General features: G+C 35.7%; 1 protein-coding gene across 1 annotated transcript in view; it reads left to right on the forward strand.

The window, feature by feature from the left end:
- The window catches only part of LOC150094892 (small subunit processome component 20 homolog), a 468,852-nt gene that overhangs the window by 107,897 nt on the left and 340,333 nt on the right, over positions 1-20,622 (forward strand). Inside the window, exons 12-14 of the mRNA XM_090410975.1 lie at positions 268-333; positions 13,085-13,234; positions 13,842-14,001. Of these exons, the coding sequence (XP_090267101.1) occupies positions 268-333; positions 13,085-13,234; positions 13,842-14,001 (376 nt within the window). The remainder of the gene's footprint in view (positions 1-267; positions 334-13,084; positions 13,235-13,841; positions 14,002-20,622) is intronic.

Below are 20,622 nucleotides of genomic sequence, written 5' to 3' on the forward strand. Positions count from 1 at the left end.
AGACTCAAAGACAGATCAAGGTACTGGTGTTTTGATGTACTTGGGAATATTTAAAAAAAAAATCAAAATGGAAAAGTTGATCAAATCCAAGACCTGACAAATAACAGACTAATTTGGAAAAATTGTTGATAAGGAACTACTCATGAAATATTAGATTATCAGAATATTTGTTACACTTCTTGGGGTATACAAAGAAAATTAATTACAGTTAACTCTTATTCTCATTTTAATACAAAATTTGAAGGTTGACTTTTCTTTTCCATTTAGGTTCGACTTCTAACGCTTAGTATTTTTAATTCCTTTCCTCTTCCTCTCCCATCACTTGAAGATGAAGTAAGTACCACTTTTAAGTTCCAAATTTGTCATATTAAATGCTATTTCAGATAATGACTTTTTCCCCACCCAAGTAAATATAGTATGAAATTTATTTTCAAAACGATTTTGTAATTTTTATATATAACAAATAAATATTCTTATGTTTTGTAATCTAACTTTCTGTTATTTATACCTGATGACATCCAATATTTCATTTCTCACATTTTCAAGAGGCTTCAGGATTTTTGCATATTGTGCAAAAACAAAACATATCAGCATCCTTTCCTTCATGGTTACACTGTGATCAGAATTCATTATAAAAATTATGGAAACAACTACCATGTTAGAGTAAAACTTCAGTTTAATATAAACCAAAATAATCACTCTATGTTTTGACTTTCACATTAAGGTCATCATCTAGAGCAGCAGTTCTCAACCTTTTCCAGTGGCATACCACTATATTTAATTCAGGATATTAGATATACCAATAAGCACATTTATTCTGGAAAAGCGTGATTTGTTGGTCCCAGGGACAAAATAAGCATTTCTCTGCAATACTAGTGATTTATTTAGTTATTTATTATTTTATTCAGATATTTATTGGAGAACAGATACTCTTTGAATCTATTCAATGGATTGTTCTGTAAAATGTGCAATTTTTAAAAATTAAAATAATAATGAGCGAATACATAAACAAATTTTGACAAACACATATTCCTGATAATGGTACTCCAGTTCTCAAATAAACTTATAATCAGTACAAGCTATAAATGTAACATTTTTAATTACAGAACTCACATTCTTGTTTCAGTGTGAAAGTTGTGCTTGTTTAGCTAAACAATGTCTGGTTTCTTAATGTTTCTTCTTAATGTCTGGTTTCAATTGACTTAATTTGAGTCTTAAATCAGGTTCAACATTCAACTTATTCCTGTACTTGTTTTTGATATAAATGAAAGAAGAAAAACCCACATTTACAAAGGTAAGAAGTTGCAAACACCAACAGAAATTTACAGCTTTTTCTGAGATCATTGGATATTCATTTCTTCTTGCCAACCAGAAGTCTGTTAAATCCATCTTCATGATCATTTGCCTGAGACTTCCATCATAGGAGAGCTCGATTAGTTCATCTTTCTCAGAAGGAGTTAACATTTCTGGTAAGGTGTCATCAATGGAAAACAGCTTTCTAATCAAAAATTCTGAAGCCAGGTTTTCAGGGAAGTATTCCTTGAAATCTGTGATTAGACTCCCGAGATGCTTCTTTATATTCACTGCCAGTTCACTATGAAGAAGAATTTCATTCTCAGTTAAGAAAGCATCCAACAATATAAAAGAACATGTTTCCAGTATTGATTTCTTTAATGATGAAGCAAAAGTTTTTTCCTAAGAGCCACAGTTTTATTCTGTACCAAGAATAAGGAAGTATGTACAGCCTGCAAGCTCGTGTTCAGCTGGTTGAGGTGGCAAAATAAATCTGCCAGGTAAGCCAACCCAAGCAAGCCAGCTCATCATTGAAATAATTCGAGTCTGAGGATTTGTCAGAGAGAAAAATCTGCACTTCTGAATGAAGTTCAAACAGGCGGCTCAATAAATTTCCCCTCGACATTCACCTAACTTCAGTGTGAAGTAAAAGAGAATCATGTTCAGCACCCATTTCATTGCACAAAATGGAAAATAGTCGTGAATTCATAGCTCTGGACTTAATGAAGTTAACAATTCTCACGCTGTCATTCAAAACTGTCTTCAGAGCAACAGGCATATTTCTTGCGGCTAAAGCCTCACAATGAATGCTACAATGTACAAATTTTGCTTGTGGAGCTACTTCTTTAATTTTGCAACAACACCACTGTGTTTCCCAACGATTGTACATGCTTCATCAGAACAAACACCAACACATTTATTCCATTCTATATCATTCATTTTCATAAATTGGTCTGATTTTGAAAATATTTCATTTGAGGTTGTTCAAGAAGGCAGCGATTCACAAAACAAGAATTCTTCCTTCACTGTTTTTCCATCTATAAATCTTATATATATAAGAAGATGGGCCATGCTGGTAATGTCAGTAGTTTCATCCAATGGAAAAATATTTACTAGCCTGAACTTTTTCTATTAACTGCTCCTTAACATTTGAAAACAACTCTGAAATTCTTCGTGATACGGTGTCATTGGATAATGGAATCATTTCAAGATGTTTTGCTGCCCCCCCCCCCCCCCAAATTATTCTAACCTTATCTCTAGCTGCTGGTAATATTAATGACTCTCCGATTGGGTGAGGTTTTTTTTTCTGCCTTAGCTATTCTTAAACTGACTTCATAAGATGCCTGCAGAGCCTTCGTGTTAAATCCTGAAAATGAGGATATTTGTTTTTTCCTTGCTGACAAATCGGACAGTTTTCTCTGGAAATATTCCAAAGGTTTGTGTTTTAAATTGCCATGCTTGGTTTCAAAATAAACATAGCCTTTAAAGGAATGCAGAGAACCGACCAGGGCTTCTGACCTAATAAGTTTTAAAAGAGGTAAACCGTGAGTAGACATAACTATACATAATAAATAACGGAAAAACTCATTTAGAAATATTATTTAATAGTATAATTTTCGCCTGTGTGTCACAGGCATCTTCAGTACAATTAAGCTCAAAATTAAACACTAACTGACAATTCCAAAAAACGCCACCTAAGTAGCTGGTGTAAGATAACTAAAAATGAATGTGAGTTTTTCCGTTATTTATTACGTATAGTTCTGACCTAATGTCCAATCCTCACCTTCTCGTGGTGCATCCTGTTGGGTATCTACTTGGATACTGAACGAACGAGGATGGGCTGGCAATTTGGGATTTAGCCTACCAAATTGTATTCTTATTGGTTAAACCAAAATAAAAAATGAGTACAACATGACAAAATTTCATGACGGCTGGGCCGTCGCCCGGTTAAACAAGGCCCCTGTTGTTTTCGCCAGGGAACCAGGGTGAACAGCGAAAAGTCAGCTACTGGAACAAATCTGAAAACAAACCCCAACTCAACATCACCCGAGTTAAAGATCGGTACTATCAACGTAAGAAGCCTGAATGGCAAAGAAATGGAGCTAGCTGAGGAATTAGATAAGTACCAGATCGACATAATAGGGGTGACTGAAACAAAAAAGACTAAAACTGGTGAGATCTTTCTGAGCAATAAATACAAAATGTTATATTCAGGCAATGACGATCAAGGAAAAGAAGGAGTAGCCATAGTATTCAACACAAAATACGAGGCTAATTTTCTTGAATGGCAGTCAGTCTCAAGTAGAGTAATGTGGGCAAATATGAGAATGGGGAATGAGATTTATTTGTGCCTGTGGTCCCACAGAAGGTTCTACTAAGGTAGAAGTGGAGGAATTTTTTGAGGCTTTAGAAAAAGCAACTGACACAATGAAGACGGAAAAGTTGGTCCTTGTTGGGGATCTAAATAGCAGAGTAGGAAATGATTGTGAGACATACAAAAATATTTTAGGAAAATTTGGAGAAAAGAGCAAAGCTAATAATAATGGCAAATATCTGTTGGATTTCTGTTCAGGACAGGGACTGGTTATTACTAACACCATGTTCCAACATAAAAATGTGCACAAATTCACATGGAGAGAAGAGGCTAGGAATAAGAAAAGTCTCATTGACTATGTTATTGTTGATAGTGATGTTTTCTCCCTGGTGCAGGACACCAGAGTGTACAGAGGATTTGAAATTGGAAGTGATCACTATTTAGTCTTGAGCAGGATAAAATTTAATTTCATATTGAAAAGAATAACATGTAAGAAAGTTTTAAAGCGAATAAAAGTTGAGCAGCTCTCAGATGTGAACTGAAGACTAAAATACACAAAGATTATTGAAGAAAAAATGAAAGAGTTTGAGAACAGGAATCAAACCTTGGAGATTCAGTGGCTGACTCTGAAGAAAACATTGATTGATTCTGCCAGAGAGGCATGTGGTGAGTTTGTCTACAAGGAGAAAAAAATCAGAACTCCCTGGTGGACACAGGAAGTTAAAGAGGCAGTGAAGGAAAAGAAGAAAGCATATCAAAAGTTCCTGGCAAATAAGTCAGCTTGAGCTCTTAGAGAATATAGAGAGAAATGCAAGAATGCTAAACACTGTGTACAACTAGCTAAACAAAAGTCATGGGACGACTTTGGCAAGAATATAGAAGGTGGCAAAATATTCTGGAGGTTGTTGAAGAAGCTTAGGAATGGAGGAAAGAATGCTGTAAAAAGAATTAGAGATGATAAAGGTGACATGAAAACTGGAGAAAAAGATATCCTTGAGGTATGGAGTAATTATTTTGAAAAACTGCTAAATGAAACAAGCACAGTGGTAAAAAAAACACTGACCAGGCATGCAGTCAGGAATACATATCCATACTTGAAGTAGAAAAAGCCATCAAATGCTTGAAATGTGGAAAGGCAGCAGGAGTAGATGATATTCGACCAGAAATGCTGAAGTATGGTGGTATAAGAGTCTTACAGTGGCTGCACTTCATAGTACAGAAAGCCTGGACAGAGGGACGAATTCCCGATGATTGGAGTAGAGCTCTCATAGTGACCATATATAAAAAGGGAAATAAAACTGAATGTGAGAATTATAGAGGTATTTCCGTACTGAGTGTTCCTGGCAAGATCTATGCAAGTATACTTGAGAAATGATTGAGAAGAATTGTGGAAGAAAAGCTGGGTGAAGAACAAGCTGGATTCAGGCCCAATAGAGGCTATCAGGATCAGATCTTCACTTTACGACAAATAGTCGAGAAAGCATGGGAATATAACAAAGATCTGTATTTAAGTTTTGTCGATTTAGAAAAGGCATAGGACAAGGTGCCAAGAGAGAAGCTATTCAATACGCTGCAGTTATATGGTGTCAATGGGGCATTATATCAAGCAATACTTAGTCTTTATTTGAGTTGTAAGTCAGCAGTTAGAATTGAAGGAAGTACAGGAAAATGGTTTAATGTTAAATCTGGTGTGAGACAAGGATGTACATTATCCCCTCTGTTATTCATTATCTATATGGATCACATTATGAAGGAAAGTGGTATTAAGCATGATATCAAAATTGGAGATGTTAATGTCAGCTCTTTGCTTTATGCGGATTATGTTATACTTCTAAATAAATCCGCTACAAGTCTGCAAGATTCTCTGACTAAATTGAATAGCTGTTGTAATAGATATGGTATGAAGGTCAGCAATAAAAAGAGAAAGACAATGAAAATAGGTAGAATCGGTGAAAATGTCAATTGCATTGTGAATGGAGAACCTGTGGAACAAGTAAAATATTTTAGCTACTTAGGCACGATTTTTACTGAAGATGGTAAATTAAATATGGAAATAGACAACAGAATCAGCAAAGCTGGTATGGTGGGAAGTCAGTTGAATAAATTCATATGGAATAAGAGAGAAATTAGTCGCAACACTAAATTAGCTGTATACAAGACAGTGTTCAAACCAGTTTTAACTTATGGATCTGAAAGCTGGGTCAGAAGTTAAACACTTGACCAAAGACTAGAGACCGCAGATATGAGAGTCCTGAGAAAGATTATGGGCGTGAATAGATGGCATCAATGACAATATCATATTAAAAACAAGGATATTAGGAAAGTACTTGACATTGTCAGCATCCAGGAATGCGTTAGCAGAGCTGATCTCAGGTGGTATGGTCACTTAAACAGAATGGGCGAGGAAAGATTAACAAAACAAGTGTTCTCTGCCAGGTTGGCAGCAAAACGACCCAGAGGAACACCAAGATATAGGTGGATTGATACAGTACAAATTGCCTTAGATGATAGAAATATAAGATGTGATAATGTTGGAGTCTTGACAAGTAACAGACTGATTTGGAATAAAATTTTAGATAGGAAGTTAGTAATGATGTAATTTTTTCCATGTAGTACTATCATATCCTGTACACCCCTTGAGGGTACATGGCAGGAATATGATGATGATGATGGTTTCAAAATAACGTTTAAGAAAGGAAGGCTTCACCTAATGTTTTGATAGTGTTTCATAATCACACACTTGGGAATAGGTATGGTTTCTTCTCCAACATATGTGAAATCATATGATAAATAACTAAGATTATATTTATGTTGTGCTGTATGGGGTTTTTTGTTGCATTCTTGTACAGTGATGTCCTCCGTCGGTTGGTTAGGATTCGAAGTAGCAGCTTCTGGCAGAGAAGAATTATTTTCCCCTCCCCTCCCCCTTATACTCATTTCTCCCTTCGATCTTTTTGAAGAACTTGTTTACCACTTATTCATGTTCCTGTTTCTATCCTCTGGCACAAACTACATATATATATATATATGATCTCACATTCATAAACAATAATCTAATGCCACTACTTTCTTAACTGTAACTGTGGCTCACAGCTAAACAAATGACAACGGACAAACTGTTTCCTATTGTTGTCCGATCAAATATATTCAAGTTACTTTCTGTCATTGTCATTTGATTAATACTTAATAAATTCAAATTGAACTTCCGTATTATTTTTGTACATTATTATACAAACATTTTTAATGATAATGTAAAATCGAATTGTTTTCATTTGTTGCATGAAACATTTTAAGTAGAACTGTTGAATATTTGTGCATACATTTTTAATTCTCAACTCATGTTGTGAGTAAAAAAATATGATAATTACCCTTTTATTTTATACTCTGGTTTCGCACCACCCGATGTCCTCATGTGGCTCCCATACCACCAGTGTTATGCATACCATAGGTCGAGAATCCCTGATCTAGAGTATACACATATATACAAAGAAACAAGCTGCACTACAATCTACACTATCTACTAATAATTATCTCGACACTTGAGCAATTTACGATTGATACCAGCAGGTGAATCCTAATAAAGGGAGGCTTTCCAGCAATGTGTGACAGACAGGTGGAATTTGTCTTCATTCCTCCATCAAAGCAGCACTGAGTTCAGCAGCAGATTGAGGACATGTCTCAATCACCTCTCCAATTCGTCCCACAGGTGTTCAGTAGAGTTGAGGTCAGGACTGCACAGGCTAGGACAGTCATTTAACATCCATCTCTTCATACCATTGTCCTTGTCCATAAAAGCTGTAGCTTTGTGGCATGGGGCATTGTCGTCTTGATAGTAACATGGGCCCACTCCATAAAAACTCCACAGTGTTGCACTGAGCTGCCTTTCATGGAACCATGGCCAGTGGTCCCACTCCAAACCAGCTGAATGCATTCCACACCAGTACTCTTTCACCACCAAATTTTACTCTGGGTACAACACACTGCAGTAACAAGAATTCACCAGACTGCCTCCACACCCACACCCTGCCATCAGACTGGAAACAAGTGAACCTTGATTGATTGCTCCAGAGTATTGTTTTCTACTGGTCAATTGTCCAGTTCACACGCTCTTTGCACCAGGCCCTACAAGCTGCCTTGTTCGTTGTTGTGATGTTCGGCTTGTGTGCCGCTGCTCTTCTGTGGAAATCCATTAAATGGAGTTCTTTTTTGTACAGTATTAGTGCTCACCATGGTGTTACTGACGCTCTGGAACTCATCACGGATGGTTTGTGTTGATTGTAGCAGTTTTTGCGTGCCACCCATTTTAATACCCTACTATCCTTGTCAGTTATATTCGGCAGCTACCCTGGGTGTTTTCCTGCACTAGTGATGCCAGAACATCTCCATTTGTTGATCACATTGCCAACCATTGATTTTGAATGCTCTAGTTGAGCGACAATGTGACAGCCCACGATGACACCTCTCTCGAAGTCACTGAGTTCATGTCATGTTGCCATATCACCTGTATTCATCTACTACAATGAAATACTGCTTCCTACTATCTGTACACCTGTTTTTATGTTATTAACAAACCTTGAATGATCCATAACTTAAAATATCAGGGAGTGTCCGGACAATTATTAGTAGATAGTGTACATGGTATGCTAAAGTTACATTGATTTGGTCAACTATTAAAACTACTTGCCTGAGCTCTGGTGCGGGAAAAAATCTTACTACCTCAATGCTAGAGTCCTGTTGTCATTATCTATTAGGTTACAAAAAATAAATTAAGCTAGAGAGCAACATGTCCCCCCCCCCCCCCCCATTGGGTCATCCTGGAGTTTATCGTATCTATTGCACCTGTAACTTACCTTATATTGGTGAAACTATTCATAAAAAAGAACACAAATGACACATTAAATTTAACAATTTTGGTGAAGTAGGCCTTTCAGATCATGCTCTTAACACCCTACACCAAATTTATTGGAGAAGTACCTGTTCTTTACATTATGCAAAAGCTTTACATTATGCAAATTTAAAGTTGCATATGAATGCAACTTTAAAGAAACCTGTGAAATTTTGGTTAACCATCCTAATCTTAACAATAATGGTGGCATAAAATCCCAAGAATTTGGATGGCACCCATTCAGCCCACATATAAATTAGAACAAAACAGTATGGATGTGGCAAATAAGAGCTGAAGTTATTATTTGGAGTCCTAAAGTCAGGGTTTGCTGGAAAACTAATTTTTATAATGAAAACATATCAGTAAATATAAGTAAAGTATCTCTATTTAGGGCCTTGTGGAGGGCCACCCAGTGATCCAAATGCTGCAAAACTTTGCAGGAATACATTGTGCACCATGCAGAAGTGATATCCGAGAGGGAAGAGAAAGGTGGTTCCAAAATTCACCATCACAGGATGCTGTATGATGTACCAAATGTAGATGTAGTAATTTTTCTGTATGTGTGTGTTAGAAGGATAAAAGCAACATAAGTGTAAATAACACATTTTTAATCACTTCCAGTATCCATTCACAGGCTATAATATTCAATGTGCTGCCTTTCTGGTATGCCACAAACTGCATCCTTTGCACAGTGTGTTAAACGGCAGAACACAGCTGGTCAGGAATGATGTTGTGTGAACAAGCTGAGTTATGCTGTCTTTCAGCAGTGACAAGTTATTAGGATGATTCTGATAAATGCTGTCTTTGAAAAATCCCCAGAGCCAGAAGTCGGGGGGGGGGGGTCAGATGAGGTGAACAAGGTGGTCATGCAGTGGGAAACTCACAACTGATCACTCTGGCTTCTGTGAAATGTTCTTGAAGAACCTCTTGTACAGATTGACCAATGAATGGAGGACCCCCATCCTGCATGAAAATGACCGAATCTATGCACAGACACTGCTGTAGCTGTAGCACAACAAAATTGTTTATCATATTGTGATACCTCTTGGCAGTAATTGAGCAGGTCACAGCACCCAGCTGGTGAATGTCCTCAAAGAAGAATGGTCTAATAATAAACGAAGCTGTAAACCTGCACCAGACAGTAACTTGGGTGAATGCAAAGGAATTTGTTGGATTGCGTGTGGGTTTTGCATAGCCCAAAAATCTCCCCACATAATCATCCACAACCATGCAGTGTCCAACTCCACTCGAACAAGGAATGTTAAAAATGAATGTCAGTTGTTGACTTTCAAAGTCTTGCAGGTACAACTCCTGTGTCAGGGTTATCTTGAATGGGTAGAAATGCAAATCTTGCATAGAATTTTCCAGACAGTTGTATAAGGCACATCCATGTATCTTGATAAAGCATGTGCACTGCAGGGACTAATGCCATTATTCTTGCCCTGCTCCACAACAGCAGTAGCAACTTCATTCACTTGTTGTGAACTGATTGCTTTGTGACCTCTTCCAGGTCTAACCCCTAATGATCTTGTTTCATCGAAACAACTAATCATTCATCGCAGAGCACATGGTTATAGTGGACCTCGTTGACCTTTGTTCATGTGATGAAATTTGTGGAGTGTAGCAACAGCATTGCAAATGTTTAAGTAGTACAGCATCACGAACAAATTGCATTAGTACAAGGTTAGTGCCATCACTATGAATGGTATTGACAACTAGAATGAAGGGAATCAATCTTGTGTCCATCTTTTTCAACCCTCCTGGCACCTGTCAAGTTGTGTGATATGCAAATTCCATGCAGTTGGTGTTTATAGCATCCCCTGGTAGTTAATTTTGGAGGGGTTTTTTTTTTCCTCAGCTTTCACTTTCGCATGAATCACAATGTATTTCTGCAAAGTTTTGCAGCATTTGGATCACTGGATGGCACTTCACAAGGCCTTAAACAGGGATACTTTAATTTTGATCACCCTGTGTGTGTCACTGTGCTCTTGACTACAATGAGTGCTGCAGATTACTTTAATCATTAGATATATGAAGAGCCAAAGGCTTCAATTCGGCGACATATAACTTGTTTAAGTTAAGGGATATTACATCCCATATAGTTTCTTAGCCGAATAAGAAACTCAAAGAATTTCATGCCGAATATAGTAGAAACTATATAAATAAAGTTCGGCGATTCCAAGCGTAAGCAAATACCTGGATACTGCAGCAGCTGACCCTAAAGGTAGTGCAAGCTGAGGCAACTCATGTCAAAGGTGGAGCAAGCTCCGATCGCTATTCTTGATATTTACCCATAATGTGAACTTAGCTCCTGGGAGCTGTATTATTGTTCGACATTATGAGAGAAGGTCACTACCCAGACCGGTTTCAACCTTATATATATAGGTGAAGCGGGCTCTAAAAATAAGATGATCCCGAAAGATCGCCCAACTCAGCGTTGTTCCACTTGATGACAGGCTCACCCCATCACCGAGAAGAACTTCTCAGCATTGGCTCTACCCAGTGGCAGGCTCACCCCACCACCAAGCAGAGCCATAATCTCAGCGGTGACCCCACTCAGATACAGGCAAAAACCTACCTCTAAGTGGAGCCTCTCAAAGCCAGATCCGCCCCGCACCAGTTTCCACCCTCATTGAGGTCTCATCAGTGAGTAGGTAGACCTAGTTAATATCAAGTTTGTAGCAAACAGAACTTACAACCCTTCTACGAGTTTTGCCATGAGGTGTCCTAATAAATTATTAGATATATGAAGAGCCAAAGGCTTCAATTCGGCGACATATAACTTGTTTAAGTTAAGGGATATTACATTCCATATAGTTTCTTAGCCGAATAAGAAACTCAAAGAGTTTCATGCCGAATATAGTAGAAACTATATAAATAAAGTTCGGTGATTCCAAGCGTAAGCAAATACCTGGATACTGCAGCAACTGACCCTAAAGGTAGTGCAAGCTCAATAAAGGTTGAAACCGGTCTGGGTAGTAACCTTCTCTCATAATGTCGAACAATAATACAGCTCCTAGGAGCTAAGTTCACATTATGGGTAAATATCAAGAATAGTGATCGGAGCTTGCTCCACCTTTGACATGAGTTGCCTCAGCTTGCACTACCTTTAGGGTCAGTTGCTGCAGTATCCAGGTATTTGCTTACGCTTGGAATCGCCGAACTTTATTTATATAGTTTCTACTATATTCGGCATGAAACTCTTTGAGTTTCTTATTCGGCTAAGAAACTATATGGGATGTAATATCCCTTAACTTAAACAATACTTTAATCATATTTTAACTTTAATTCCGAAGATTTCTCAACTGTTTGACTTAAAGTGAAATTCTGATCCTGACAGCCTCTATTTGGCCTGAATCCAGCTTGTTCTTCACCAAGTTTCCCTTCCACATTTTGTAGCTATTTCTCAAGTATACTTGCCAAAATCTTACCAGTGGAACATTCAATAGAGAAATACCTCTGTAATTCTTACATTTGGTTTCTTTTTTTTCTCCTTTTTATAAATCAGGACTGTAAGAACCTGGTTAGAAGGTCAAATTCCAGATGACTGGAGTTCTACTCCAGTCATCTGGAATTTGACCTTCTAACCAGGCTTTATGAATTATGCAGTGCAGCCACTTTAAAACTTTTATACCTCCATATTTAAACATTTCTGGTTGAATTTCATCTACTCCAGTTCCTTTTTACATTTCGGGTTTTTGATGGCTTTTTCTAACTTCAAGCATCAATATGTATTCCTGAGTGCATTCTTGTTGAGTGTTTCCTACTATTGTTGCCTATAGTTTTTTCATTTAGCAATGAAACAGTCTTGTGCTAAATGAAACTGTTTAATTGCTAAATGAAACAGTGGAAAAACAGACTGTTTTTCCACTTTGCTGATATGTATTTTCTATGTTGTTACCAAAATTTTCCCATGCTTTGTTTAGCTAGTTTTACAGAGTAAAACTCAGCATAAAAACCTATAAGAATCAATTATTTCTTCTCAAACTTTTCCATTGCAGGCCTGTGTTATGGCAGCCCTGCATAAGTAGTCAGGAAGATACATCACATGCAAACTTTGTTTGCTTATGCTTGAGTAAGGAATTACACAAGAATATAATTTCTTGGCAAGTATAAAAAAAAACTCATCTCTTTAGACAGAGAGAGAGAGAGATTATCCAGTTTAGATCAGATTTTACTTGAGGCAGCATAATAAACTATGTTTATTATTCTCCATGGTCTAATTCCTGACTTAATCCTCAATTCATGCTGCTCAATTTGTAGGTTCCCAGTCATCTATGAATAGAATTGCTATTAATTTTTTTTTTTTTTAAAGTTTCTATTAGTATTTGCAATACCCTCTACTACCTTATATCTTAAGTTCTAATTAAGCAATCAGCTATAAGTTTTATGGTGTTGTTTGTTTTTACTTTTTTTAAAAAAAATTAATTATGAGTGCGAATGAGTCTATGAAGTCTTAGACCTTACATAAAAGTGCTGTTTCTGTGTGCTAGACTAATATTGAAAGTTGTATATATTACATTTATAAAGTATGCTTTCCATCTTGCTTTTATGAAATAACGTATCTGTATTAATTTTGTATCTATTTTTAGTCATTTCCACAGAAATCTGCATTTTTGATCTGTATACTTGCTGAAAAAGTTCCTGTTACAGTTCAAGATTATAGAGAAAAATTAAAATTACTGCAAAAGTTGGAATGGAAGGCAGTACAAAAAAATCTTCCTTTGGGTCCATATGAAAAGGTAACAACTTACTGTATCTCTAATTATTGACAGTACCTTTGTCATAAAAATATAGTTTTCAAGTTCATTAAATGGCTTTTTCTCACTATGTTTATAGTGAGAAGGGCATTTGGTCTGCATTGCAGTGCACTTTTATAAATACATATCAAACCCCTTTTTCATATTAAATTTATTTTCTAAAATACTGTAACTTACAACAGCAAAACAACATCCCCCTGGAAATTAATGATAAACAAGATTTAGCCTAACTCAACATTAATGGGCATGCAGGATATGCAGTATACCAGAAAAATCTTATTTTTCTCATTTGCAGTAATTTTTTTAAAACATATTATAAATTTCAACCTCCCTCCCTGCCTCCTCCTAAGGATAAGATATACAAATTTTCAGTATGTTATATAGTGCAGACAAATTGCAGCTGTTGTCTATATTTTTAAATATATAGAAATTTAAAAATATAGATAACTTTTAAAAGTATTAGGTAACTTTTTTTTTTATAACTATAAGATGGAAATGAAAATTAGTTGTAAATTAAATTGTTTAATTACATTCTATTCCTAATTCTTACAGAAAATTAAATTTCTGTTTTGTTTTAACTTCCATGCAGGTTCCACTTCTTTATCTGTTGGGAATGCTCTATATCAACTTTAACTTGTTATGGAAACCAGTTATGAAATTGATTGAGTCCCATGCTCGTGGAATGGGAAAGGAGTTTTGGGAAATTTTTTCACCTGCCTTGTATCAAGCTGCTGAAAATGCTAACGCTGGTTTGTTAACATTATATATATATATATATATATATAAATATATACATACACGTATATATATATTGCAGTTATTCTTGTCATTATCATTAATGCTTTTTAGTAAGCGAACTCTATTATTACTACTTGTCCAACACGATGCAGTTGATATTATGAACGAATTTTTATGTTTTTATAAGCCATTAAAATAAGATGGATTTTAATTTTTTTTTTTAAAAACATTTGTTTTTATTTGCATTTCTGTACATCTATAAATAATGCAGTAGATGCTATAATGAACATCTAGGAAACCATGGAAGTAGTTTGTTATAATGCATGGTTTGCACTAGTGAATTTTGTGAAATAAAGATTCATCCATCTCTGCTCCATTTCCATGATGTAAAGGAAATGATGGGAAATTATACATTGATGACAGAACACAAAGAATTGACAGGAACCATACATAAAGCATATAGAATGACATGAGTTGAAATGAATTTGTACTTTTCATGACATAAAAAGTACATATGCAGACAATAATGGAATATATATTAATTACTATTAATTAAATACTATTTAAATGTTGAGATATTATACTAGCTTTAATTAATGTCACTTACCTGAAATCTTCATAATAAACTTGGTATGTGCAGTCTGTACAATTAAAATCAAAATTAACCCGAAAACTTTAGCAGTCAGTCACCTCAAATTACAAAGAAATGAGGACATAAGTGATGAACATTAGTCATTCTGCATTAGTCATCTTAAGTAGGGGTAGGGAAAATTGAACAGATGTGAATAGATTAGCTCTTAATTAGACAGGGACTCAATAATGAACAATTGATATCATTCTCTTAGAACTATAATTTAAAGAAATATGGCACAATATACCATATTTCTTTTATTTGAAGTTTAATTAAAAGTTATGCAGTTTGTGTTGGTAATAAGTTAATTTTGTCTTAGAAAGATTCATTATACATAATGTAAAAACTATTCTGATTTAGAATTTTTGATTTTAATGGTATAGTGTGTTTAGTTTAGTTTATCATGAAGATTTTAGATAAGTGACATTAATTTAATCTAATGTAACCATGGGCTGCAAAGCAAACCAATAAATCAGTGATAGAATAAAGCCAGATTGCTCCCTCAAAGCTATGATCATTAAGCAAAAATTGTCATACTTTGGACATATTATACGAGCAAATGTCAGTCTGGAGAAGATGATGATGCTTACTAAAGTTGATGGAAGTAGGAGAAGAGGAAGACCAAGAATTAGATGGGTGGATGGAGTTAAAGAAGCAACTGAAATCTGCCTGAAAATTCTGAAAGATATGACCAGGGACAGATCTGAATGGAGAGTGTATGTTCATAGAATCACCAGGAGTCGAAAATGACTCAATGGAACATAACAACATTTTCAACTTTAAGCATTAATTCTGCACTTTCATATTTCTAATTTCATACTCCTCTTTCTTATGTCTGTCCCATCATTGTTGTCATTTTACATTTTTTTTGTGTTGTTTTATGTTTCTGTTTGTTTCCAGCATCCTTTGTTTTGTCATCAGTGTATGATTTCTGCCATTTCCCTTCTGTTTTCTAATTCCTGCAATTTCCTTTATTCTGTTTCCTGTAACTTCCTTTGTTTAAGTTCCTGCCATATGTAGACATTGTTCTGTCTGCTCTACAATTTCCCACTATATCCTTTGTCTACTGATTGTGATGTCATTTGCTACCAAATTCATTTTGCCATAGTAACCTGTGGTTCAAGATTCTAGGAGTCCAAAAGTGTTGTATAAAGGTATTAAGAATTGTTTTGTTACCTTACATTTGGCCTCCTTTAAATTACTTGCTCATTCTACACAGATAATGTCTATCATTTTCAGTATAAAATATTTATCACTTAATTTTCAATAAATCTTTTACTCTGTGTATGCTTCATCCTCTATCAGTATGTTATAGGTTGGTGACACATCAAAATATGGTTCTTATAAAATTGCTTGGTATCTTTAACATAGTATATACCAAAGGTAAAAAACTTTCTACATGGTTGGACAGTTTTAGCCTGGAGAGTTAAAAACAAAACAAAAAAAACTGTCATAATATCAAATACTGCAACTGCTTCTTGTGTTACATTGTGACTCTTGCAGAAACCTAAAACTGTGGTAAAGCATTGGAATATTCAAAGTTAATTCCTCTTTTTTAGAGGCTATCATAGTAACTTTGTTAATTGTATCATATTTTCCACTCTACAAGGAGGAGATCCAATATCATTAAGCATTTAAATTCCCATTTGTTTGGAACTGTCTCATATGGCAAAAGAAAATGCTTCTTGTATTCATTCATTTTGAATACACCTAGCAGTGCTTGGTACAAGACGGTGTTACAAAATTATTATGATTTTCTTTTCTTTACAAAGAATACTATAGGCAGAATTTGCTTCTCCTTTTTTGCTGTGACTAGAAATGAAGTTGTTTTAGTCAACTGTAAGTTTTGGAGCTCTCAAATAATTATTTGTTATGGATGTGTACAAAAAATAATGTGAGTGTGCATCATCATCATCAAATTCCTGCCATGTACCCTCAAGGGGTGTACAGGATATGACAGTACTACATGAAAAATTTACATCATTACTAACTTCCTATCTACAATTTTCCTCCAAATCAGTCTGTTGCTTGTCAAGACTCCAACATTATCAGATCTTATATTTCTATCGTCTAAGGCACTTTGTACCGTATCAATCCACTATATCTTGGTCTTCCTCTGGGTCGTTTTGCTGCCAACCTGGCAGAGAACACTTGTTTTGCTAATCTTTCCTCTCTCATTCTATTTAAGTGACCATACCACCTGAGATTAGCTCTGCTAATGCATTCCTGGATGCTGACAATGTCAAGTTCTTTCCTATGTGAGTGTGCAGTCTTAATATGTGAGTGTGCAGTCTTAATTATTTTTTCGTTTTTAGGTTAATTAATTATTTTTTTTGCGTTTAGGTTAAAAAAATCAGGCATGTATAAAAATATAATGAAGAGAAAAAATTAGTAAATGCTTAAGTTTAGCAGTATCATAAAGTTGACAGTGCTGGTTAGTTTCCTTGACAGATAGTAATATTATAAAGAAGTTAAAGAATAAACAACCTCCATTTATTAGATGGAAGAAAAATGTTTTGCAAATCAGATATTTAAAAAATTGTGTCTATGATTTATAATTAACAATGACAATTATAAATACATGCATTCATTATTATATTATATTATATTATATTATATTATATTATATTATATTATATTATATTATATTATATTATATTAATACTGAATTAGAAAGCTTTATGCAGATATATGTAAACATCACTTACACAGCATTATATGCAAAATATTTGGTCACGTGTGTCACCACATGTTCTAGGCAACTATTTAATAATGCTGCTGGTCAGTAATCATCAGTAGTATTGATTGCAATGGGAAAAAACAAAGGATCTTTTTGAGTTCGATAAAAGGGCTTCTTGTGGGTGTCCATCTGGCTGGAGCCATGATTTTAAAAACAGCAGAGCTTACTGGTTTCTTAAAAGGTGAGCTATCCATGGTGTTTAATCAGTGGAAAAATAATCTACATTGCTTGTCTAAGAGATGTAAGTGTTGTCCTAAGACAATCCGTCAGGGTTGAGATCACCATGATCTGAGAAGGCTTGTACAAACAAACAAACAGAACTTCCTGTATTCAGCAATTGACCAAAGCATTTGATGAAGACTGTTCCTTACCCATATCTCACTGGACTATGTGCAGGGAATTGAAGAGGCTTAGTATTGGCAGCCAAATCCCTATACGGAAACCACTGGTTTCTGCAAAAACCCAGAAAGTCTGTATACAGCAGTGTCAGGAACACCATGACACTGGAAGACTAGAAGAAAGTCATGTTGTCCAATAAGTCTCTGCCTACTGAGTAGAGAGGCAGAAAGTTTGGCAGGAGCCTCATGAAGAAATGAACCCAGCTTGCCTAGTAAACACAACAAGGCTCTGGAGGTGGTGTCTTGGTGTGGAAAGTTGGGTATTCTCCAAGGAATATCTGAATATTGTTGCCGATCAAGTCTATCCTGCAATGTTGACTTTTTATCCAGTGGGTAATAGTTGTTTCATGGATGACAGTGCTACTATTCATCTTGCAAGAATTGTTCAGCAGTGTTATACAAGTAACTTCCACCATCTTCCCTGACCATCACAAAGCCTGGATCTGAACCCCATTGAGAATGTGTGAGACATGTTAGAAAAACAGATCTGGGAGCAAAGTTGTCTTCTGTCAAATCTGAGCCAGTTAAAGGAACGTCTAGTGAACACTTGGTATATTGTAGCCATAGATGCAATCCAATATTTTGTGGAATCACCAAACTGGATATGCGCTGTAATTTGGGCTAAAGGAGGTCCAACATGGTATTAAATAAAAGTTTATTTATTTTTTTATTTAATAATTCAGTTGCTTTTATGTGTATATATGGTATGTTGACAGAAAGTATTTAGACACCTAGTTGTGGTTTAAAAAAAAGCGTTTTAATTACATTTCTAGTACTGAGTGGACTACGTTTGGCCTGAATGACAAACTACCGGCATGCTTTCAACCAATTTCTGATACATTGCAACAGGAATATTCTTCCATTCCTTGTGCAGAGCTACCCCATTGTTGATGCTGATGACAGCCACTGTGGTCTGGAGCAAATTTGGCATTCTAATTTGTAAGATGTTTGATGGAGTTAACATCTGGACTCTGAGCTGGCCAGTTCAATACTTCGGTGTTCTTTTGTAGAAACCAGGCTTAGGCAGTACAGCATGACATGGAGCATTGTCATGCTGAAGCATGCAAGAGTCACTGTCAGAATACTTCCACAGCATTGGAAGCATGAAATTGTTCAGGATGTCCAGTTAGCCATCAGACATCATGGACCAAGCCCCATCCAACTGAAACATCCCCATAACATTACCAAGCTTCCACCAAACTTGACAATTTGAATGATGCAGTCTTGCCAGAACTATTTCCTGGGCAATCTCTGGATCCAAATATTACCATCAGAGCGAAACATTTGGAGGCATGATTTGTTGCTCCACAGAACCCTTTTCTAATCATCCAGGAACGGTGTGAAAGACACCATTCGAAAGGCCATTTGGCGTTGGGGAGAAGAGGTGATGTGTGGCTTGTTCGCAGCAGCTCTGCTGTAGTTACTTTAGGCAAGCAACTAATTGTAGTGCATACAAATGTCCCTGCAGCATTTTCCTGTGATCAGCGATCACCACATGTAATCAGCAGCAGTAAGTATCATGACCTCCCAGGACGTTTTCCTGCTGTGATAGCACCATCAATTTTCCCTCTACAAATGGCATCATTCCAGAAGATACTGTGTTTGATTCTCAAGACTATGTTGTGCAACTCTTGAGGTGTTACCCATCTCTAGTATTAGTATTGATGTTCAACAATCATTCCCCCCCCATAGAATGGTCCCTGTGTAAATTATGTTAAATCACAAGGAATCTGGTAAACTTAGAAACAAGGATAAAAGTTTTTCTTTTGTAGTTGTAGAAGATTAGAAATTTTGTTGATTGGAAAACATGTGAGAATCAGGTGACACCTTATGATTCTGCCAGTAGGTTCAGAAATGTCCAAAATGTATGAGATCAGAATCCTGTGTTCTATTACAGTATTCCATTAAAGTTTTGATTATGAGAAGGTCCTGTTCTAAGGCTGAAGAATAAAAACAAACATTGTGTTCTGGTAATTTAGGATTTGGTGAATTTTCTCAAAGAGCCATGGTGCTTATCAAGACTTATTTCTCAAAGAGCTTATCTAGAGAAGACTTTTACAAGCATCCCTGCCCAAGATGGGATTCAAACCTATAGCCTGTTGATTGGCAAGCAGGTATGCTGTCTACACAGCCAACCAGACTGGCACATTGATGTGAGGATAGGTTTCTAATATATATATATACACACACACACACACTGCTCTGGTGAGTAGAATGTTAAGTTAACAACCAGACTGTCCCTTTGATGTGAGGATAAGTTTTTCAAATATATATATATATATAGAGAGAGAGAGAGAGAGAGAGAGAGAGAGAGAGAGAAGCAAAATATCCTCTACATGATTTAAATAATAATGAACCATAGATAGAGACAGAAGGCTTTCCATGCTGTACTTCAGTCTATTTATATATCTTATTTTTTCATCTAAAATGCCCACTCTTATCTATGTACAGAAGGCATTATAGTATCAGTATATGATCTTTAGTGTCTGATATGTGCATTTATTGGAATTTGTAGATACCCACATATTTTCCAATTAACAAATTTCTAATTTCTTACAACTACAAAAGAAACTTTTTCCCCTGTCTCTAACTGGTGTTTATCAGCTTTCTTATGAATGTAATCTAATGTACTTTAGACAGAGGCTGTTGTGTGGAAAAAAGGATTACCGAAGATAATTACTATGTTAAATATACCTTTAAACCTCAAAACTTGAGTTTTCATACAACACAATGCTGAGATCAAACACAGTATCTTCTGGAACAATGCTCACTTTCTCCATTGAAGCAGTTTTAAATATGAATGTTTCAAAGAACGTTCAGAATCCTATTACACTGTCCTTATTAAAATTAGAATGATTTTGTA

This window comes from Typopeltis vanoorti, chromosome 21, assembly GCF_054136105.1.
Source record: "Typopeltis vanoorti isolate ZY-2024b chromosome 21, IOZ_Tvanoo_1.0, whole genome shotgun sequence".
Classification (NCBI taxonomy): domain Eukaryota; kingdom Metazoa; phylum Arthropoda; class Arachnida; order Uropygi; family Thelyphonidae; genus Typopeltis; species Typopeltis vanoorti.